General features: G+C 36.5%; 1 protein-coding gene across 3 annotated transcripts in view; it reads left to right on the top strand.

The window, feature by feature from the left end:
• The window catches only part of LOC135076889 (peroxidase), a 140018-nt gene that overhangs the window by 97684 nt on the left and 17193 nt on the right, over positions 1-25141 (top strand). For 2 of the 3 annotated variants that reach the window (XM_063971399.1, XM_063971400.1), the window contains 4 exons: positions 17117-17309; positions 20194-20238; positions 21857-22047; positions 24959-25135. In XM_063971399.1, coding sequence (XP_063827469.1) covers positions 17122-17309; positions 20194-20238; positions 21857-22047; positions 24959-25135 — 601 coding nt within the window. In that variant the 5' untranslated portion in view covers positions 17117-17121. The remainder of the gene's footprint in view (positions 1-17116; positions 17310-20193; positions 20239-21856; positions 22048-24958; positions 25136-25141) is intronic. The other variant, XM_063971401.1, reaches the window with a different exon arrangement.

A 25141-nucleotide genomic window follows, 5' to 3' on the forward strand; every position in this document is an offset into this window, starting at 1 on the left:
TACGGATTTTGTTGAAACTTTATAGTATTATTGTTTATAACCCAGATTAACATAGGCTAACTTATGACGATATGTGACAAATAAATTTCAATAAATAAATAAGACGTGTCTAAAAAGCGAACTCTACCTATCGTCATTGGTTAAAATCTACAGCGCTGGACAAACTACTGTATGACGTTCGTAAATATTCATTCGGGGGAAGCCGTGAAACGCCATCAATCAACATGATATCTAACGGGGGTAAAACGAGGTCCACGCGAACGAAGTCGCGGGCGGCCGCTAGTTTATAATAGGTAGCTTTCCCTCCGCAACCTTATTGGTATTCCATGTATGTGTCTTTTAACTGATTTCTGTTAAACATTTTATGTAAAATTTGTCCAGTTATAACTCCATTTACATCTGCATCTGTAAACAAGGGTTCATGTTCTCCAGCCCAGATGCCGAGTAAACAGAATCGTCTTTCAGTGACGTGCAGCTGCCCCTATATTTGACCCTCTGACCTAATTTTTTATTATTTATTTGTATCAGTGTGCTCTTCTAATAAGTGTAAGACGATTGTATGTAGGTACTATTAATATGTAATTTTAACTCATTGGTTTTGTCTCATATTTAAGGAATTTACTATGTATCATGAGTAGAGTCTTCGTTTAAAAGGATGCGAACGATTTAAATTTCAATAGGTAGACAAAATTGATAATTCTTAATTATCAAATATTTTAGCTTTCTCCAGTAACACTGATATTATTATACTGTGACTCATCAAAGTCATCATTGTCAAAAATATTGACAAATCGCGAACTGTCACGTCCAAAAAACTGACACGCGTCCGTCCTCCGTAAGCGCCACCGCGCGACTGATTGAGATTGTCCAAGCCGTCATGGACGATTTTTTCCACATTTTTTAACATAGTAACTAAATAAGACGCAATATAAAAATTCCATCCGTTAAAAGCCCTCAAGTTATTTCTGAACTTCAGTTTAGTAAAAGATTTAGAATCTCAAATCGCTTATTTTAAAAATAAAACCATAATTAGAAAACGAATAGAGGTAACTTTGGGAATTTATTCTATCGAGTCAACTTCATCAAATCGTGTTTCCATCCGTTAATAGCCCTAGAAAATATCCTCAACTATGCCCAATAAAAATCTTAGCCTTTAATTTTACTGTTTAGTACCTCAAAAATGAAAAATGAAAACCTCATTTTCGCCATTTTCTCTGCTACCCGGCCTTAAGTGTGAGATTCTGTGGTTAATTTTCGCACGGTTTGTTTGATTTGAATGTTTAGCGCTACGATTATCAATTGCTCCATGATTTGGTTGTAATTAAAGCATTTGATGACACATTGATACATTAATTATGATAATTTTATTATTCTCGACGGTACAGATCTGCGGTTCCGCTTCCGATGTACAGGATTTTTTTTTCAAAATCACATAAAACTCATTTATTTTTGTATGTAGGCTTATAAAAAGCATTTTTACAGTCTTCGTCACGTCACGTCAATTTTATGTGAAGTCACGCTCGAGTCACGCCCATGTCGCATTCACGTCGCGCCATACTTTAAAGTCATTATTATTAGGAGCGTTTTACCCTGAAATAAAACGCATATTAAAATACTTACCTCACTGGAAGCTTTATATATTGAGATAGCATTTCCGTTTCCCGTCGATTTTCCTACCCATTTTAGTACTTGTATTGACTTCGTGTTTCCGGCTCAGTGGCGACACCTGGTGATTGCGCGCCATTTTTAGTTTTCGTAAAAAGCATGGCGCCTTTTTGATTCATTGGCTCAATTATATCACCAGGCAGGAATGGAAGTGAAAGCTTCCAGTGAGGTAAGTATTTTAATATGCGTTTTATTTCAGGGTAAAACGCTCCTATTAAAAAACTTGACCGTCACTGGAAGCTTTATATTATTGAGACCTGTTTGTTATCGCCTGGTGACGTCACTTAGGAAAACACTGATACCTTGCGCCAATGTGATAAATTTATAAAAAGAAACACAATTTCTGATTAAGAACATTTATTTTATTTAATACATAAACCTTAAATTATACTTAAATATGAATTTAGTAATCATTTAAGTAGGTACATATTTTTGTAATTATTACAATTAGGTAATCAATTTACTGGGTTAAATAATTGAGTTACATTTTCTGAATTAATATTTCTTATAATCTCGCGTCTATAGAACTTTTGGAATGTTTTAGCTGATTGCCAATTTCCACGAGCAAGAATTTCGTCTAAAGGATGATTTTCCACCCAACTTTTGGAAGCTACAGCTGATCTCACGCTGCCTGGAGTGGCACTAATGCCAGCTTCTTGAAATACTGTTTTTATCCATCCCGCTATAACTGTACGTGAAGCAGGTTTCGGTTGACCTCTTACTGTGATGAATAAACTAGATGATTTTGAAGCTTCACGTCGATCGTTTATCAAAAGTATTGTCCTTTCAATCCAATAGGGGGGATTTAAATTATTGTTATTTAGATTAACTAACAATTTCCAACCAGACTGTCTATATGTATTACTATCGGTCTTAGAACCGAATTCTGGCCAGAATATTACATGTTCGCTAGTTTTAATGTAATGTCTAGGATCAACTTTAAGTAAAGTTAGGTCATGTATACGCCTACCTGAACAAAGTAGTAATAAAATCGCAGCATGACGTGATGTTTGAAACATATTGTTTGTATCAACGGTATACTTCGATAAATGCTGAATTAGTTTACCGACGTCCCATACAGGTGGTTTGGTGTTCTTTGGTTTTTCAAAAGCGATGGATTTTAAAATGTGTTTTACTAAAACGTGTGAGCTTAATTGACCTGATATTTCAGCGTTACATAACGTAGAAACTACTGATTTATGTAAAACTATTGTGTTGTAAGACAAATTGTGAATCAAGTATAAATCAGATAAGAATTGTGCTAATTGTGGGCCAGTAGGACTGTTTATATTAATGCCATTAGTAGTGGCCCAAGAACACCAACGTTTCCACGCGACCTCATAAGTTTTCAAGGTAGATTTTCGCCAGGAATTTTTAAGTAGGGATACTTGTTGAGGATTCCATGTTTCTACCGCCTCGGACCACCCCCACATCTCCATACCTCTAGAACCAGGTTCTCTACGTTCGGAGGAGGTAGCCCCGTTGTTGTGTCGACAAGATGTCTCTGAAGGTTCCTCAAGGTTAACGGAGCCGCGAGTGCCCGAGCTTTGATGTCTGCGCGCCAGTATACTTTCTCCCACCGAGGCACCACTATTAGAAACACCCCCGTTGACTGATTTAGGTGAATCAGGACTTTGGGTATTAGAAACGGTGGTGGAAATACCCACGCGAGGGGGTAGTTCCATGGAACACTGAACGCGTCGTGAAATAGAGCTTGATGATCTGTCTGATCCAATGATACGTAATTGCTGATTACGTGTGCTGTTTTCGAGGCAAATAGGTCTATCACTGGATATCCCCATTTCGCAAATACTATGTCTACGCCTGGTGCCAGTAAGTGCCATTCTGGAGGTGTGCGAAGGCGTGATAAATGGTCGGCATGATTGTTGTATTTTCCTGGTATGTAATGTATTTTGAAATATATTTGATGTTGATCTAGTAGATTCAAAATTTGGTGTGTTATTTCCAATAGGGGTAACGACTTTGTGCCTCCTTCTTTTCGGAGATGTGCTACTGCAGTCTTGCTGTCGCATTGTATGAGAATCGAACTGTGGTGGAGTTCGTGAATCTGGCATTGGAGGGCATGCAGTATGGCAAGCATTTCTTTTTGGTTGCAATGCAATCCTTTCTCTACTGAAGTCCAACTTCCTGAGATTGCTCGATTGTTTAGCTGCGCTCCCCAAGCCTGATCTGAAGCATCCGTTGTCAAAAAGTGACTCGGTGGAGGGTAGTGTATTGCTGTTGCTAATTGAGAGTTCTCCATCCACCACATCAATTCTTCGTACACTTCTTGAGGTATTGGGAATTCCTTCACCGATTGTTCGGGTAGTGAGTTTAGTAACCTCATTAAGTACCGATGATTGAGCCGACCTCGAGGTACCACAAAACTGGCAAAGTTCAGAATCCCTATTATTTTTTGTAATTCTTTTACAGTTATTTTCATTCGCTCTAGAACTTGATTTATTTGTTTTTTGATTGATGATCTTTTTTCGACAGGTAGAATTTTCTGATTGGTCCAAGTCCTCCACATTATGCCCAAATAAATTATGCTCTTTTGGGGATGAAGTATGGATTTCTTGAAATTGACTTGCCATCCTAGATTTTTTAGAGTTTGTACTGTGTGACTGACATGATCGTGTAAGATTCTTGGATTTTGATTTACTATCAAAATGTCGTCTAGGTACACAACGATTCTCATGTTCCACGTTTCTCGTAGCGTTTGAGCCACCCAATTCGTTAACATTGAGAATGTTTTTGGAGCTGTGCTCAAACCGAATGGAAGGCAAGTCATTTCCAATAACTCCCCGTCGTATATGAGTCTTAGAAAGCGTCTGTGTGGCTTTGCTATTTTTAAATGAAAGTATGCTTGGGATATGTCTATCTTGCACATCCAGTCGTGAGGTTGTAGGAAATCTGGGATGCGATACATATTTATTAAATGGAAGGGTTCGGTCAGCACATATTCGTTTAATGCTTTGAGGTTGAATATAGGACGGGCCGACCCGTCGGGTTTCGGCACAAGAAACAGAGGGGAAATGAAACTTGGTGACGGTTGTGCATTCTTTAGAACGCCCTGCTTTTTCATTTTTTGAATTATTGTGGTCATGCAATCCGAAACAGGAGTTTGGAATGGACAATTGACTACATCCGGGTATATAAGTGGAGGTTTTTGATAAAAGGGGATTCGATATCCTTGTATTATTTTTAAAAGAATTATTGGTGCCTTCATTTCCCTCCATTTCGAATGGTAATGTGCTAACTGACCTGCTTGAAACCGTTCCGAGTCATTGTTTGTATCGTTTGGCAGTATCTTTGGTAGTTTTTGGAGCATTGGAGCGTCCTCGGTTACCTCTGTATTCGGGCCGCGAGCCTCGATTATGGAATGCACCTCTGGCATTAAAATGGGAAGAGGGTTGACCTCTCGAAGGGAAGCTGGGCTGAGCATATCCACCCCGCGAGGGTGGGTTGTGGTTGGCAGCATATGCATATGTGGGAAAGCCAGAGTCGGGAAAAGAATATTGGGTCCCACGCGATGGGACGGTAGGTTTACGCACGCCTTGCCCCCGCGAGGGGCGGCGATTTGATGAATTGCCTTTTTGTTGGGCAGATTCGTCGGACTTTAATGGCCAAAATGCTTTACGAACACCTCCAGCTTTTTCTAAAATAGACGTTAACTTCTCTGGATCAAATAAATTTGTATGTGTTGGAGGTATTCTGTTTAAAGAAGCCTTGATTAGGGGGTCTCGCACTTGACTAGTAATCGATTCTCGTCTCATTTCAACAGTTTCTGCCCGGTGGCCACAAACTAATTGTAAGAGATCAGAAGATATTTTGTGGAAGTCTCCTTTTTGAAAAAGTTCTTCCACCTTTGCATTTAAATTATCAAAAGTTACATTTGTATTCTTGGCCCAAAAAAGAAGATTGCGAATACTTTCTTGTAAAGTTTCTTTTTGTTTTAGTAAGCAGTACGTTATAGCTGCATAAGCTTTCTCGGTGTTTGCCAAATGACGAAGGTTATCATACATTTTTACCTCCTCGTTTGTTTCCAAGTCTATGAAACCTGGAGTGTGATTGTATAATTTTTGTGTATCAGCATATCTTACTTCTGACCAAGAACTATTGCCAAAACGTTGTATATCAAGAAGGAATTTAAGGTACTGATCAGGTGTCTTTGGTACTGTGGGTTCTTTAAGCTTAGTTTCAATATCAAATGTAAACCCTGAAGCCCAATTTTGACATTCCGAGTCGCCACATTGATCCCCAGTAAAAGAAGTTTGTTGGTCATATAAATCGCCACTAACCCCTGAATATATGGATAAATTATCACACGCCTCATTATTATTGGTGGTTGAAGCCAGTTGTTTACGAATTTCCCCCATTTCGTTAAACAGTTTATCTATCATCCGGTTAGAATAACGCGAACGCTTACTTTTCTTATGGCGCCGGCGGTGTGATCGTTTACCTCGTTTGCCGGACGATGATGTAGAGCTCGAGGAGCTGCTGCTCGAGCTGCTGCTGCTGCTCCGGGCCCGCTTGCGAGACGTCCCGCTCGGGCCAGGCACAGGTGGCGGCGGCTGAGGGTCACCCGCCGAATCTTTTTCAGGATTATCCATTTCTAACAAAATCAAATTAAATTTAACGTCAGCTGCTAATAGAACCGGAAAGTCACGAAAGTTTTTCAAATATTTTACACAATATGATACGAACGGAAAAACCGTTAAATTTAATTATCATATCACTACGTTACATTATTCTTTATAAAAAAGGTTATAATTACAATATTAATAACGAATGGTACACGATACAATCGTAATTTTCAAATAGTAACACTTTTTTCTAAAGTAGGGTAGGTTACTTACAGATTTTTCTCCAATTTGCTTAAAATTCACTTTGATCACTTTTACTTATTACTTTTTAATCACTGTTATTTATTACTCAATATTGTTTTCACAAGTCACAGAGACGGGGCTGCTGCGCACAAGTTGATTCGACGGAAAACAAAACGCCAATGAATCAAAAAGGCGCCATGCTTTTTACGAAAACTAAAAATGGCGCGCAATCACCAGGTGTCGCCACTGAGCCGGAAACACGAAGTCAATACAAGTACTAAAATGGGTAGGAAAATCGACGGGAAACGGAAATGCTATCTCAATAATATAAAGCTTCCAGTGACGGTCAAGTTTTTTAATGTACTATATTCCGTATTTTTCATTGTTTCCTGGGTAGTTATACCATACAATATTCACACTTGAACGTATCGAGAGAATTTTCCACGAAAAGTAGGTTGTTCAATTTCACGTGTATAATTTAAACTCTCCAATAACCAGAAACAATTTTAATATCCCAATAAAAATGCTGACTATATTTTAGAGTATTTAAATACCCCTAATTGAAGCCTATACGTATTTAAAAAAATAATAAAACAATGCTACTGACAGAAATGAATTATTGTACCTATCAAGTGAAAAAATAACATAATAACATCGTTTGGTACGGATTTACGGAACTATCTTTTTCCAATAACAGACAGCACAATGGGCGGTAATTCAAATAGACCTAATATTTACATTGGGATCAGTTAATAAATCTATTTGTACTTCAGTAGAAGGTGAAGTGTATCCGTGACTGCCCACTGATAAGCAGAGCGGTATCCTTGTAGTTTGTTTTATTATCTTAAAGACTAGTTGAACTCACGGCTTTGCTTGTTTAACCCTTAAAGTATCAGCGAATCGAGACACAATAGAAATCAATTGCTACCGCGGTTTCATGAGACCATTTAGGGTTCCAGTTAAACATAATTACCGTGAATTCCGTATTGGAGACACTAACTAGGTTTTTCTTTCAGAAATCGATGTAGGTATACAACGGTGTTGGAGCCCAAATTAATAACATTTTTCTTTCCAACATGCGACTATTCTATACATTAGTATTACATGTTTGAATATGATTTATTATAAGCATTATAATCGTATCACCACACTAGCATATGATTTGACCATTGCTGGAATGGAACTCGCGACCCACGTTGTAGGTATTCCGTCACGCGAACCACAAGTGCACAACCTTCAAAACAGATCATTATTTATAATATCAGGTTTTTCGATAATATACAAGCGTAACCGGTGGCTGAATGAGTTTAATTTCGTTTCAGCCAAATGACGTCCACTGCTGGACAAAGGCCTCCCCCAAGGTTTTCAAGTTTAATTAGAGGCTTGAAAATAAACAAACATACTCTCAGCAAGTTCATTGTACATTATTAATGAATGCATAATTACGCGTAGGCACGCCATTATTTTGTACTCTAGGAGCTAGATTAATTGTTAAGTATGCATTTAGTGCACAATATACAAATCAATTCACTTATCGCCGTCAGTTTCATTCACTTTCAAGACATGTTTTCACGATTTACACAACAGGTGAATACATAATTTAAATATAATTGTCACTTAAATCATATTTTATTAATATTCATTGAATGAATTATTTCAATTTAATGCCAATTTCAACCTAAATGCACAAAAATATTTTATGCAGTTCACTACCGATGCACTCTCTAAAAAATGCATTCTGCCAAACGTTTCGAGTTGCATAAAAACGTGTATGAAACCCGTTTCGAATGGAAATGGTATCGTAAGGCGGTACGTCACTTTCCATACTCATTGTTCGTAAAAGATCCCCGTATGCGAAATGTAACGGACGTTATGTAACATGGATGGTTATCACCACGGTTTTATGGGTTTTGCTCTCACAAAGGCAATTCTGCCTTCAAGAATTATATTTTCTTTTTATCTTTTGTGTTGGTTACGTGAAAATACAAAATATACGAGAGTGAAATTGAATAGTATTTTTAAGTGACATAATATGTCTGTAATTTTTTAATGTCTTCAGCCAGACCAAATTGTATAAGCTTGTAGACTAATCTACGTTATGTTTGATGTTATGTTCAATCTTACACAAAAATCGAGATGAATAACAACTAGAGATGAAACGGATAGTTGTTTGGCCGGATACCGGATACCGGATATCCGGCCAGCTGCTAGGCCGGATAGCCGGATATCCGGCGGCCGGATAGTTGGCCAATTGAGAATGTTACTAGGTATGCAAAATCACTTGAAACCTATGTTACAGTTAGGCTTTTACATTTACAAATACATTAGTTTTTATTTCATTCAAAAATACCCAGTAGTTATGATTTTATAGGCATTCAAAGTTCGCTTAAATATTGAGTCCCGCCTACGGTCACGTGACCCCGCGTGACGTACATTCACAGTGTCCGCTCACTAGAAAACGGATATAAACATACTTAAATACATTTTTTTTTGTAAATACAAACTTATTATACATATTAACACCCAGACCCATCACAGAAATTGAAATTGAACCAAACCCAAACTTAATGCGATTGTGTCGTTTTATTGCGAATTACCTTCCAGCTCCATCATTAGACCCTGATTACTATATAGAATTAAAGTACTCATCAATACAAAACGAACGAGCCCAAACTCGATGGATTTAAGTCGTTTTATTATAGAGTTCCTATGGCCACCTTCCAGCTCCATCATCAGATCAGTTCCATGTCATCATAATATTGCATGGTCATCCAAATCACATGTGTTTGCGAAATTTCAGCTTAATCGGTTGCCTGGAAGTGGGTCTTAATTCAGCTTGCAAGATTCCACCCATACAAATATGAGCCAGTCACTGTAATATGACGTCACGCGCATAAAATGGAGGGCCGGCTGCCGCCCGCACTTTTAAAATTCAATATCTTAGAAACTAATTGACGTATCGAAATAATTCTTTCACGTGTATTTTTAATTTTTAACAGAGAATACAGAAAGCTAAAAAACAAAATTAGTGAACATTCTTCATTGTCTCGTTGCATGTCGTGACGAGTTTAGCGCCGCACAGGTGCTTCGAACGCGATCAGTAGACTAGACTAGTCACACTTTTCGAAAATCGAATCCGTCCGAATAGAATGTGAGATTTTGCCACTTGTCTAGGAGGTAGATCAATTCGGGCGATTTCGGTTGCCATCGTGAGTGTGTGATTGAATAGCTAAAATTAAATTAGTTTACTTGCTGCGTAATCTGACTGAAATCAGTGAAAAAAAGATCGCCTATTTTATTTGACAATATTTCGACATTAACAGATATTTACTATTTATGTATTCTTCATTAGAGTGAATATCCCAGAAAAAGAAATTAGTTTTTTTAAAGGCTTTAATATGGCTTTTTTGTAACTTTTTGGACTTTAAATAAAAGCCGTCATTATTATAAGCCATTTAATTGACATTTACCTCAAAGATTAATGCATTTCATTTTATCAATAGGAAATTGTCGTAGTTTTTTTAATATCCGGTATCCGGCCGGATAGTGAGTTACTATCCGGTATCCGGCCGGATAGTAAATTTAGGCCGGATATCCGGCCTACCGGATAGTTACCGGATATCCGTTTCATCTCTAATAACAACCTTAATTTTATCAACTCTTTTCCCCTTAGTTAATAATAATAATATTCCTTTGAAGCCACATAACAATATTAATATTAACACTACAGTACACGCGCCCCTTTTTTACACCAATACACGCGCGGCCTACTCTGGTAAGCCAATTTAAAATCACTGTTAATCAGTTTGTAAGCAATTTATGAATAAAATTACTATGTAAATAATAAAATTGTTTATTATTGTTCTTTTATAATCAAAGTTTCTCTAAATAACTATTTGGGATCAAACATTATAAACAGATTTAAAAGTTGTACATTTTTTGGGCCAAAATTGCACTCTGAGATCCATGTTAACAAAAACAAAATTTACTGGAAAAATATGATTTATTTTTTATCTGTCATAGTATTCAACACTTTCTACTGCCTGGTACACGTGGTAAATCCATTAGTTGCAAGTCTTCCATAATTTTTTTGATGAGTGATTTCGGGCTTTTGACTAGACCCGCTGTTTTGACGGCCAATTTTAGAAAATTGCGCAGGCGCTAGCAACCCAAGCTTTACTGGCTTATTGACAAATTTAGTAAACGAGGCTTTCCTGGAATGCCAGTTCTCTGGCGTAAGTTTAAAAAAAGTTATAGCGTAAAATGTTACCCTGGTCTACTATAGTAGGCCAAGCGTGTACTCTAGTGTTAAGGAGAGTATTAGAGAGTCAGTTTTTCCTTGTTGATTGATCATGGTGAAATCTTATCAAAAATACTTATTCCTTTTATTGCAGACTAAACTAAAGGAAACGCCAAAAGCTTTTTCAAAGGCTTTGTGTAGCTTAATTACCTGTAAAACCTTACTTAGGTGTTTTTTAGAGTCTGAAAGAGTAAAAAAAATATGTATTAATCTTCACTTATCAAGCTAGATAGAGAAGACTACTAAGTTACGAGTAAAACAATCCAAGAGCTTTCTCGTTGTGGATAAAAAAAACGACCTATAAAATCTTCATTAAGAAATTTTTCAATCTGCAGAATAAGGACACTAATTACTACCTGTAACAACCAAGTTCTGCCTTTACAACTAACATCTTAAAAATGTTTATCCAGTAAACCAAGTTTAACAAACTGGCCAGTAAGCGTGGGAAATAGCACAAGACTGTCTACAGCTGCGAAGTAAACATACCAGGATACCATAGTTTGTTAAGGCTCTAGCTAAGTCGCGATTGGAATGCCTTGTAGGACTGCTTGCGCTTGATTTCTGAATCGGCCACTCGAGTTTATGTCGTCAGGTTTACTATTCAGTTTGCTGTTATGGAGGCGACGTGCTGGACATAATTTGCATACCGAATACCGGGTGAGTTACGTTGTTCTGGATCTATAAATAATTAGTGTCTTGCTATTATTTATTACATTATACAATCTCCTTAGTAATGAAACCTATAATAATACTCCTTATTAATTAAAATTTAATGTAACCACAAAATATTTTTTTTTCGTAGACCGTTACAATGTCAGGTTTATTACGACACCTCTTTCCTACACTGCATGATGCAAATGGCTAATTCAAACTGCATCCATTTAATGTGTAAATTCTTAACACATTGAAAGTGCATCGAATTGATAGTAAGCTGTTTGCAATAGTACAGTCAATAACAAAAGTAAGTTCAATTTTGCTTTCTGAGCAAGAAGTTCAGCGGTCGGATAAAATGCTTTTCCCTGTGCTAAAAAGCAAACGTACCTAAGTAATTTATTTATTATTTTCATTATCAAAAATGTGATTTAAATTTTGATAAAAATAAATTGTCTAATATAATATTGTTGACATTTTGTAATGCTCCTACATAAAATGAAAATGAGAATAGCCTTATTAGTATGCAAATTATTAATTCATGGTAATTAGCTTCTGCAAAAATTATATTAAAAGAAGTCTCAATTTACGGTTTCTTCCGTAGTCCAGGCGCTCTAAATTATGTTTCAATAAAAATATCGTGGGAGGCCTGCCCACGCTACGTCTTCCAGCTCGTCCAGCAGTGGACGTCTTTCGGCTGAAAAGAACGAACGAACGAACGAAAAATATCGTGTCATATCGCACAAAAGTTCTTTACGCGTTAGTTACTTACGTGTGTTACGCGTTAGTTACTTACGTGTGTTACGCGTTAGCTTACACGTACGTTCTTTACTCACAGATGTTTTTCCCGCCGGCTGTACAGATTGGTCGAGCTTTACACGTCTCATTTGTTGGTTCCAGTTATCAATGAAATGGAAAGTCAGTGTTAACAGTCATTGTGTCGTGTTGCACGCGGCGTCAAGGCCGCTCTACATAGTTTCATGCCCTACTAACTTGGCCGCCATAGACATGCGTTTCAAACGACACATTATTATTATTTGTTTGCATAGTAACGTTTTTAGGACCTAAGTAAAGCTTTGAAATGCATGTCACTCTTGCGTAAGACTGAAATGTCTATAAAAATACTGAAAGCTGAAAAAAATAAAATAGATGCATACATACTCGTATTACAAACATTTCGTGCATTACTTAAGAATACAATTTACATATGAAAATTGAGAAAAAGGTTTTACTGCTGTTAGCATTCCTATACCTACCTAGTTATCGTGCTCCAAACCTTAATTCCCAAAATTACCCACACTAACATGGGATCATGATGAAGAAAGTTTTATTTGATGAATATTAATTTCATTACCTGTAACACAGAGGCGTTTCCCCGCCTCTCCATGGCGAATGTGGTCTAAAATGTGCGTCTGAGTATAATTACACATGTCGACAACTTTTTGTGGTAAACGTTAAATCGTGCGCAAAACTGATGACTTGTAAAATATCCTTTTGATGCACGTTTTGTCGATTGACCTTTGATTGAACGGAAATTTTGTTGATTAGCTGAACGGTGGACTTGTTTCAATCAGCAGCATTATCGATTGTTTCCTTCGATTGCCCAGAGATTGCTCTATCTACCCCAAATTACCCCACCTTACGACGTAAAGGTTTTTGGTAAAGTTTTGTGGTAAAGTTAGAACCCTGTAATTGTTACTAGGCGGATTTTTATTCCTTTGTACGGATTTCCTACACGTCATAGTAACTCATTTAGACCTGGCAATAACCTTTAGTCCTTTGATGTAATCCTACAATGAAGTAGCAACAAAACACTTCCAGACATAATACCTACCTAAAACCATTAGGAGAGAAGGGCGGAATACATTACGCATTAGATACGCGATATATTTTAAGTACTATTATTTAAATATTTGTCTACTGGTTGTTGGAACCATTTAAAAGCTTATTCTCGTTCTTTAAAGTGTAAGTCTGCAAATTGGATTTAAAAATTGCAAAAATACTTCCTAAGGAGCAAATAAAAACAGACACTATGTTCTTAGAAAACATATTTCATTATGATGTGCTTGAGTTTTATTGTGATTTGCATTTGAAGGTATAAGAAAGTTCCAGAAAAGTCGTAACAAATGTGAATCACTTTTCCTTTTAACTGTCTGCGAATCGCCTCAACTTTTATTTGTCAGAGCTAAGTTCACGTGTGGATTGAGGTTTGTCCCAGCAATACTTTATCGCACATCCCCCGGGAACTGTTAATAATCTCGGGATAAAGAGGCCCTTGGGAAAAGTTATCTTTCCATCTGTGATTTAAGATAAAATATCGAACACTCTTAAGGTTATTACGGTTACAAAAAACTTTTTTTATTTACAGAACTTGTGTGTGTGTGAATTTGCTAAAAATTGTTTTATCATCTTTATGAACTGTTATTATTTGAACACCCTATGTTAGAAGGAGTTTCATATAAATAAAGAGTCTTGTTCATCTGTTTTGGCATTAAGTTTCGACGCGAACGAAGTCGCGGGTTCAACGACTTCTAAAATAAGACCCTTAATGCAGCTGTATGTAAAAAATTGGGCAAATGAGGGCAAACGACGCAAAATCAATACCCATACAAAGGATAAAGAGTTCGCGGAAGGAGGTCTTTTTTCCATAAAGAGGATTCGGTATACTTAAAAACTCGTAGTTTTGAATGGAATGCCAACTGAGCCATGACAATTTGGGGCTTTTAGATATGGAATCGAATTATAATTGGGTTCGTGGAATACTTACCACTTTTTACTAAAGGACATTTCAGTGAACATGTCTCTTTTTGCTGTAGATAAAAATTTAAATAAAAGTGCTATTTATATAAATTGTGATTTAGTTATGCGTCTTTTAGCTACTGACTTGTCAGTAACTTGTTACAAGGAAACTGAATCTATTATTATTTTTCTTTCTAAAACTGTCCACGACTAACGAGTGTGGGCGACAAAGATATGTCTCAGGATGCGTAAATAGCGAAAAAAAAGAGTAAATGAATGAACTCACAAAGACAGAATATTTTGAAAATAGAGCGGTCGAAAGGGCGTTAAGTTTTTTATCAATTTATGTTTAACCTCCTTTTTATAATGACGTGACAAATTCCAATAAAACACTGGATTAAAAAAAGGAGAACCATTTTTATTCATGAGTTGTCTTAAAAAGGATACGGTTTCAAGTTGAATTTTTCAGTAGATTTTACAGCGAAGTGATGTTCAAAAGCAATCGGTAGATAAAAAAAGGTCCACAAAATCGCTTAATCTAAGGTTAGGGATACGAATGTGCCAATAAATTCTCTTGATTAAATTCACCAGAAAACTAACCTTTGATGTTTAATAGGTACTTACATATACGAGTAGGTATAGAATTTTACTGGAATAAAATATAGGCATGAGTAAAACAAAATTTATACTTAATTGTTGCAATTCACAAAGGCGAGTGAGCTTTACATGTGTGGTGGTCCGCTACCTACTGTTTGTTTTTCAAAAGTTTTGATAGACATTACTCTATAGTTATATTTTTAGTTATGTGCATGTACACGTACACACACAAGTAAAGCTCACTAGCCTTCGTGAGGGCAAGAACTACTATAATGAAAATAAAATGTTACTCGTATGTACGGAAATAGTTCAATCCATCAACGTAATAATAATATGTTATATCATCAGTTATCATCACATCTGGCTAATTTATTTACATACCGATATATTTTTAGACACTGCTTTTTATATTTTTGGGGTTCCGTGGCTTAAAAGGAAAAATAGAAGAAATTAAAGAATGACTAGTCTTTCATAAGAAAATAAAGTTCTAGATCCTAGACCATGCGGCACTGGCATGCAAACTATATTTTTTAGAAGATGTTATTAAATAATCGTATCTATTTTAAAAAAATATTTAAAAGAAAAGAATTCACAGTAAAAAATATTTGAGCCATTTGACTTATCATTTAATATGTATAATTAGTGTTGCTATGACTAATTATCGTGACATGGAATAATAAATTCAAATATTGTATAACAAATTATATTGTATAATACATATTGACACATCTGTTAAGACAAATTATAATTTGTATAAAAGAAACACCCATTAATATTCCACGTTGGACTTTAGACCTGTTTCTTCATCTTGGTAAATCTCACGTTTCATAAAAACTTTATTCAGTGAAAAAAACTAACTTACAAGTATTCAGACTTTTAAGTGAGTAAACTGCATTAAACTTGTGTGTTAAATTGTACTTTCTTTATCAATTTTTTAAGACAAACTTGTCTTTACCACTTTAAACTGAACCATGCGGCTTCGAAATTTTCACTTCTTCCTATAAAATTTCCCAGAAGAGGTTCAATTATTTTTTCCATAATCGGCAGTAGCATGTAGACTGACGACAATAATTCTACGAATGAAACGTTACGATGACAGGAGTATGCCGTTTGGTTAGTTTAGTGTTGCGTTGATATCAGAACTTAGTTGTACGGACGAAGGCACATCAAGGTACCTAAACATAGTTGCACCTTATGTAATTGCAATAAGTACCATTTTGCCACAACAATGTTTAATCCGATGAGCAGTTCCAATTAAAAATAACTCGCTTCAAGTTATTGGGGTGTGCCTTGCGAAAAGTATACAATGTAACCGATACAAATGTTAAAACCGGATTTTTGGTCAATTGTATAGAACGAAGATATAATAGGGCTTTGTAAACAACGTTAACAACCTTTGGCAACGACCTGTCAACTTGGAATCTTGATAGACGTGTGTCCTGAATTTTTTAAATAGATTTTCAAAACTGTGGAAGCTAAAGCGCTATCTAGGTGTATTTAAATCCGATGTGTACATTAAGTTGGTGTTGTAAACGATGCATTATTTAGATTTCATTTGATTTGAAGAGGTAGGAAGGAGGAAGTAATTAAATAAACGTGGTTTAATAACGCCACTTATTAATTTCTCTACGTACCGAGAAATTGGGTATAATGAACGTGAATTGAGGTAGTTCTTGTTAATGGTGAAAGCTATTGTAATAAATATTATCAACAAGTAATTAATTAGGTAGAACCCGGAACAATACGTATAAGAAATGCCATAGAAATTACAGCGGTTCGCAATGTTAGAAGAAAAGTACAACCTCCTTCACAATTTATTTATTGTCACTCGCATTTAAAAATAATTTGTTTCAAAAAAAGAACGCTTGATAGCTGGTTGTCAACTATTTTGAAATAAATACGCACTAATCTTGACCTCAAATAGGTATGTTTCTTAAATTCGACCTTCTTGCTGTGACCACGGTTACCGCACGTACTGGCCACTTTTTTATTTTTTTAATATTTCAGTTTCGCGCCAAGCGTAGTATGTCATAAAAAATAGCGACGTTGAAAAATGTAGCGCGTCATTTAATGTAAACAAGATAATGAGTAAGTAATTAGTTAGTCAGAAAGTAACTTTTACGTTTACAACATATTAGTACCGAATTTGCTAATGCAGTGTTGGCTTTAAAAGATATATCAGCCGGATTAGTAAAAGATTAAGCATCCCAACTCCTTAAGACGCTAGCAGTGTACTAAGTATGTGATGTTCTCTGTACTGTTTTATAAAAGTAAATTCTATATATAAAGGAATTTTCTAGATCATAAATCTAATTTAAGTTCTCTTTTGTTCCAGGCAATATGAGCAGTACAATTCTGCTACTCGCGCTGTGTGCAGCGGCGCAAGCGCTGACTGTCAACCTGCAGCCGACGCCAAGCCAGGCCTTCCTGAACAACATAGGCTTCCAGCTCACTGGGCCTGGCGCTCAATACGCTAAGGTCGTGGCTGCAGGCCCGACGGCCCAGAGGCTACCTGTCTTAGGTTTTGGGTGAGCGAGAAATTTTTTTGTATGTGAGCGAGGCGAGTTTATTTATGCTTATGGATCGTCCAATAGAAACTGTAATTCTTGGTAGTAACAAAAAAACTGAATATGATTGACATCGAGCTCTATAATTTACCTAGTGATTTGAGAAAACTTATGTTTGATTGTAATAGGTAATAAGTTTATTGAGGTAGTTAACTCTATGATTGAGTCGATTTTTAGCGTACATTTTCTATTGGCGAGGTAGGTATATTTAAATAAGTGGAATGTATGTGCATTTATTTAATTTAAGCAAGAGTAAAGCATCATCATTGGTCAAATAAAGGTGTTCTCTTATTTATTTTCATTGATAGAAAAAATACGATCTACCAAAATACTGTATTCAGTAGACTGCCTATGCAGTATGCATAGCCGGCTGAACCCGGTTCACATGAAAAATTTCATCAAAGGGGGATTGATGCCACACAATCCTATTGAGCGTTTTTGAGTTTTATGAAACATACCTTTCTGTTGATTTTAGCATACGATGGAAGATTATCATGCATTACCCTACATGCATACCAAGCCAAATACCTACAACACAGCAAAGTTTCAATGTACAATTTGATGCCTTCTAAACCAAATGCATGCTTACCTTACCTACTTAATGAACTATTAGTTATTACTTATGTACTCATAACTCTGTCTTACTTTTCAGAATACATACTCGTACATACAGGAGTTAATGACACAACGTCTACAAAACAAGTCTTTACCATGAATTTTAACTTTCCAGCTGAAAATACATTTTGAAAAACATTTATGAAAAATATTGTCAAAACTGTGTTTGCACATTGCATAGTTGCACATCTGTCGATTAAATTGTTATTAATTTGATTGCATTATGAATAATACGGCAAATAAGTAAAATATTTTAGTTTTTCTTTTATAACGCAAGCTACAAATAAAGTTAGGTGCATTACTAAATTAACTTTCAGGTCAACGTTCATTCACATGGGATTATGGGATTTGTAATCTAATTTCAACATCCATTTGAATTTAACGAGGGTTTTCATCCGTAACCTTTTAGTTTTAATTCATTTATTAAAACTTTTTGCATTTAATTGAATTGTTACCTGTCAAAAGCTGAAAGTAAACGGAGGTTGCTAGTTTGGTTTAACACACCGTTATAGATCGATCTATTATAAAGATAATAGTAGAGATGAAACGGATAGTTGTTTGGCCGGATACCGGATACCGGATATCCGGCCAGCTGCTAGGCCGGATAGCCGGATATCCGGCGGCCGGATAGTTGGCCCATTGTCTCGTTACATGTCGTGACGAGTTTAGCGCCGCAAAGGCGCTTCGAACGCGATCAGTGTATCTAATAAGTAGACTAGACTAGTCACACTTTCCGAAAATCGAATCCGTCCGAATAGAATGTCATATTTTGCCACTTGTCTAAGGGTCAGATCAATTCGGGCGATTTCGGTTGCCATCGTGAGTGTGTGATTGAATAGCGAAAATTAAATTAGTTAAATACTTGCTGCGTTATCTGACTGAACTGCATCATAATAATATTTTTCACAAAATCGCTTAAAAGCACGGAAATTTTTCCTTGTCGCGACAAGATCGGTGTAATAAATTGCGGAAACAGATGTATGTTGTATTGAATTAAGCATTATATCACGTTCATGTTTCTAAAGATCACACTCCCACAAGATATGATGGGCAGACTGCTCATGACTGACATCATCAGTGGAACACTCGCAAAAAGGAGACGGAACTAGTTTGAATTCGTGAAGTTTATGTACCGTGAGGAACTGCGACGAGCAATGGTCGATTTCTAACCATCGCCTAGTTAGACGTTCGCGTACATTCGAGAAGAATTTGCAGGAATTGGCAGGTAGTTGCTAATTGCTCATAAAATAGGCCCCCTTAATTTAATTTATTGTCCGTGGTGCATAATCTTTTCTTAAAGGTTTTAAACCTTTGTTTGTTACCTGTCATCCGCTTTGCAATGGAGGGAAGTCGAACCTTAATTTCGAACTCCTCCTATGTTCTTCTGATTAATTTCGTTGCGGGTCCAATGACAGTTTAACTTTCCCCCGGGACAAACTTGACCTTCATTGGTTGGGTTTTTGTGGCGGTCAAGCTGTAGATCCTGGCTACACAGGAGTTGCAGTGGTGGGAACGAGAGGTGGGAATAGTCCCGTTGAACTGCATCATAACATCAGACCATCAGTGAAAAAAAGATCGTCTATTTTATTTGGCAATATTTCGACATTAACAGATAGGTATTTACTATTTAAATGCATTAGTTAGATTAGAGTGAATAGCCCAGAAAAAGAAATTAGTTTTTTGAAATTCCTTAATATGGCTTTTTTGTAACTTTTTGAACTTTAAATAAAAGCCGTCATTATTATAAGCCATTTTATTGATATTTACCTCAAAGATTAATGTATTTCATTTTATTAATAGGAAATTGTCGTAGTTTTTTAATATCCGGTATCCGGCCGGATAGTGAGTCACTATCCGGTATCCGGCCGGATAGTAAATTTAGGCCGGATATCCGGCCTACCGGATAGTTACCGGATATCCGTTTCATCTCTAGATAATAGCCTAAAGGCTACTAACTACTACTTCGCTTAAAGGAAGCAAGTAATGTTCACCATTTCTTGGCAAATAATTATAATCTAACAATTTGACTGTATCCGCTACGCGTGGGTAGGTTCTTGTAAGATGCTGAGATTAATTAGGTACAGGGACTCAAAATCTAAAAGATTTTCATCCGTTAATTTACCAAAAACAGTTTTCGACAATATTTTTCGTAGCCACTGTACAAATGATTACACTGTCTACATCCTGTTAACCTCTGCACTGCCTATAACGCTGCACTGATTGTCCCCAGCGAACTGTCGGGTGAGGCACCAGTACCGAGCGGACCTGGACTAAGGTTACTACATATCCTAGTTATTATGCTCAAGCTACACATAGGCGGCAGCGGGAGGGTTAAAAATGTGTTTTAGAAAGGTGTGCATTTTTTAACCCTGCCACGATCCTGTAATCCATAGTCAACTAGATAGACTATAGTCAATGCAACTATCAGTACAACAAGGTGATCCAGGTTCAACAAGTTCCAGATAAAATTGTCGCCTATGCTGTCTTACTTAGCGCTATAGCACCTACCACACCGCCTTTTCAGCGAAATGTGTACAGTTTTGCGTTCGCTTGCTGCATAAATTCTAGCCAGCCGTCACAACTACCTTCCCACTGAACCGCCTGTGTGTAATGAGCGTTAACGTCGAAGGATTGATCAATTGTTTTTGTATCATTTAAATAAACTACTTTAAAAAGGAACCCTATAAAACTCGGTGTTGGTACAACTCAACATAACACTCTTAAACTATACGATCACCCTTTGCACAAAGTGACACAGGAACATTGATCATCCTTATTAGATTAACCCTTGTAAAGTGCCTTGGGATACGCAGACCCTGCCTTAAGGTAGAGTTAACTCCGAAGCGAACTTACCACCGATGTAAAGCACGAACACACCGCTCCCAAACTTGCGATTGCTACCTAAATAACTACACGGTTCAACAACTGTAACCATACCGACTCACAGATGTTACAAAACTGTATCTACACACATAGTTACATTACAAAAATAATTGTAACACACTGTTAATATATTGATAGCAGAAATAAAGCTAATATAAATATACATATGTACCTACTGCAAACGTAGCAACAAAGTAACGTAACTTAATATGAGTGCAAGAGTTTTCTTTAGAACGAAACTTGCTTGCATTTTCATAGCAATCTTGTGGTAAGTTTCTTTTATCTTCAGCTCGAGAATACCTTACTTCCCTGTATATTTCCGGTTCGATGAACAAAAATATTAAGGTGTAACTTGAGCGGTTACAAAAAGGATAATATTTTGGCGAGTGAACATCATGAAACGTGGTTGGCACGTGATATTGACTGGCAACTATTTTCCTAGTAATAAATGTAGGTACACCTATCTAAATGCTGTGTCCCATTTTGCTCTATTAAAGTAAATTATGCTACCAACAATACCTAGCTTATGAGTTTACGTAAGTATAAAATGTAGTGTAGTTTAAAATATAATTCGTTTCGGTTGTCAAGAAACGCATTTATTCGCGCTTCATTAAATTTTGTTGTTTATATTAAACAAACAGATCATTATTTTTAATGTATCGTTTAATAATTTTATACGAGTTAATACTACCGTATCGATAAATTAAGTAAGAGATATTTGCAAGTGAAAAAATATTATGTTTAAAACATGCCCCATTTCAACTGATACAAACCAGAATCTCATCATGAGTTTAAATGAATTGATTGGTTCAAATATTTCTGCTCAAGTTCGAGTTTAAGCGCCGCGGCGCCGTTTCAGTACAAGTTAAGTAACGTTAGCAATTAGTATCATTCGCACAACTATGTAGTAGCAAGTGCAAGACCAATCTAAAAGTTTAATCTATTCGAGCAGCAACTAATCCCGTTTAGAATGCAGTTCCGGAGCTCAAATTTCATCGCGTACATTACAGTTTCAGCAACCCACCCCCACCGTTGGGCACGGGGACCGATCCAGGTGCCCAGACCTGTGGCCTGTCTCCGCCCTTCTGCACCAAGTCTCGATACAGAGCGATTGATGGGTCCTGCAATAACCTCGCCAGGCCCTCATGGGGTATGCCGCAGACACCCTACGGACGATTGGTGCCGTACAACTATGCTGATGGTGAGTTAGGGTTAAATAATTCATTCGGAGATGAGTGCTTGTAAGGGTTAACAATTCGTCATAAAAATTGTTCTTTAGTAAAATTATGATGTTTCACAAATAGGTCCTGCTTCGGAATAATGGCTCTGTGAGGCTTGGGTCGTAAACTCTATTTATAATACTAATAAAGGACGTTGTTTGCTAAGCCAACGGACGGTCAGCCGTTAAAAAGATGATTTCGTGCTTGAGAGGACACGAGGTACTTTTCTGGTTAGATTTCTGAACATAATGCCGGTCAAGTACCAGTCGAAATCGCTTATGGGTTCATCATTCCCTTTCCCTATTAGTATCTTTACTTCTTTTATTCTCCTACAACGCTTAAAATATTTAAGTAAAAATTTAGGAGAGGTACGTGATCGCAATAGCTTCAGTAAATTCTTAACTAGTAGCTATTGGGAACACAAAATGGAAACAAATGGAATGGTTTTCTCCTAATTCATGAGTTGCTGACATAGCCCGACGGATTAGCAAGCTGAAGTGGCAATGGGCAGGGCATATAGTACGCAGAACTGACGGCCGATGGGGCAGCAAAGTGCTGGAATGGAGGCCGCGTACCGGAAAACGCAGCGTGGGACGTCCACCTACAAGGTGGACTGACGACATCGTAAAGGTAGCAGGGAAGCGCTGGATGTAGGCTGCTACCAATCGATCAACGTGGAAAGCATTAGGGGAGGCCTATGTTCAGCAGTGGACGTCCTATGGCTGAAATGATGATGATGATGATGATAGATCGTCTCTTAAAGCTCTATAATTCTTAAGGAGTTTTCTTGTTAGGTATAGAAACCCTAATAAATGCATGAGCCATGATAGATTTTATGAGGTGCGTTATGTAACTCATTCGATAGAAACTAACAAGAAAATAGTATAAATAGATTCTACTATTTCTTATTTAATCAATAATGTTTCTCTTTTTGGGCTCTTCAATATTATCGGTATTGTGGCGTAAGTAGTTACCCTATCAGTAAATCATTCAAGTTGTTTGCTCATTATATTGATGAAGTGCCAAAAATAAAACGAATCCGCATTCGTATAATGACTTATTAATCTTTTTTATTACTTCTGGAGACGACATATTATATTGTTGATACGTTTTTATTACCTTTGTTTTAAACTTTTCATTGTCATTGTAGGTTCCTTTTGCAACATCTTCGTAGACTGTGTCCTTTGAAATAATCAACGTGACTAAATAACATACTGTTCCAGTTTCTTTTTGAACTCGATTGATAAAGAACAAAGAATAATCTTTTATACATCGGCTTTCGCGTGACAAACATTTTTGTTTCCGCCTCGTTACCGTACTTTATGTCACCAGAGGATGGTATCCAATATACGGTTAAAATGGTATGTTCAGAAATGTCCTTGCCTTATTTAAAGGTACATCGTGCCTTGAAAATAAAATAACTTGATCTATAGGTAGGATCGGATTTTAATTAATCTTTTCTTGTAAACCCCAAAGTTTGCGAAGACGGATAGATAAAATAGGTTTGTTGTTTACTGACTAAACAACAACTTATTAACTCATTCTTCGAAATCTAATTGAGCGAAGCGACCCAGACGGTAGCTAGTTAATATTTTAGGCTCTAGTTTTAGGGACTACTTCTCTAAGAATTTAGTTTTTAAACTATAACATTGACGCTAAAACAGACAACTACAACTGAAAAGGTACGCTTGAGACGAAGTATTTCATGAACGATTATTACAATATCGTTAAATAATTGCTTCTATTATTACTATTACCAATATCCTCAAATTCGTTCACTAGTTTCCAATAAAGCCGGGGAATTTGTCTTGAACGTCTTTATTATCTGCCAATGACATTATAATATAGAGCCCCATATATCACTTGAAGTATCCTTTGAGAAGCCCGCCGTTCTAACGACATCCATATAAATCCTTTCAATTATAGATTTCAATCAATCACTTTATCTGTAATTTCCTTGGGTGTAGTCTGTGAAAGGGATTGTGTTATCAGAAGACAACTAAGTTTCGATTAGTTTATCCGTGTGTACAATTGGGGTATATCGTAATTTTCCCTGTCAGCTTCCTGTTTGGAATGTCAACAATAGGATTTCCTGAGCGATTACGTACTGCATTCGTTCCTAAACCGAGAAAAGCTCCCAAGAAAAAAAAATATTCCAAAAAATAAGACTTTTAGTAGCACCAGTAATTATTTTCACAGAGTTTTCACGAATTAAAATCAGATACAGTGCATTATCCCTCGTAAAAATAAATATTACTAGTATGGTGGACCGACATTTCTCACATTTAGGTCCTATAAAGTGCGTAATAGCCCTAACTGAAATAAATAGAAATGGGTGCTGGACATATAAAAATAGTTAAAAGCGGCACGTGTAAGAAGATAATAATATAAGCTTCATGGCTTAGCGGTCGTAATGTCTTTAAGAGTATTTTTTAGGATGACGGTCGACAACACCAAAAATACAACTCACTCGTTGCTTTAATATTGCTATTAGTAAATAAACTTAGTAAATAAACACATTGATATTTTATGACTGAGTATTTATTGAGGTTTATTGTTGTTTTTTGTGTATGTAACAGTGACCGAGATTTATGTTTTAGGTAATAATTATTTTCAGCACTGGCCTATTATTGTTCCGAAGCAATGTCAGAGTTACTTAGTTGTATTATGTTGGGGCCTATTTAAATCTAAAGTTACTGATAATATTTATCTATGAATTCGTATTATGAAATCTAATATTAAATTATTGTAATCATTTGAAAAGTTAACGTAACATTCTATTATATTATCATTCTCATATCTTGTTGCCTAAATGCGTACCTACTCTTTTATTCTTTTCAAGTCTATAACATTAGTACTTACCAAGGTTTTTATCATATTTTTTTATTACAGGAGTAAGCGCTTGGCCAAGAGCGGCATCAGGTGCTCCGCTCCCCAACGCAAGACTGCTAAGTCTTCGCCTATTCCCTGACAGACAGCTGGTCAGCCCCATATGGAACTTGAATGCCCAGCAGTGGGGCCAGATCATAACCCACGACATGTCGCTTACTGCTGGCGTGGCGCAAACCCGTAAGT

Source organism: Ostrinia nubilalis, chromosome 12, assembly GCF_963855985.1.
Source record: "Ostrinia nubilalis chromosome 12, ilOstNubi1.1, whole genome shotgun sequence".
Classification (NCBI taxonomy): domain Eukaryota; kingdom Metazoa; phylum Arthropoda; class Insecta; order Lepidoptera; family Crambidae; genus Ostrinia; species Ostrinia nubilalis.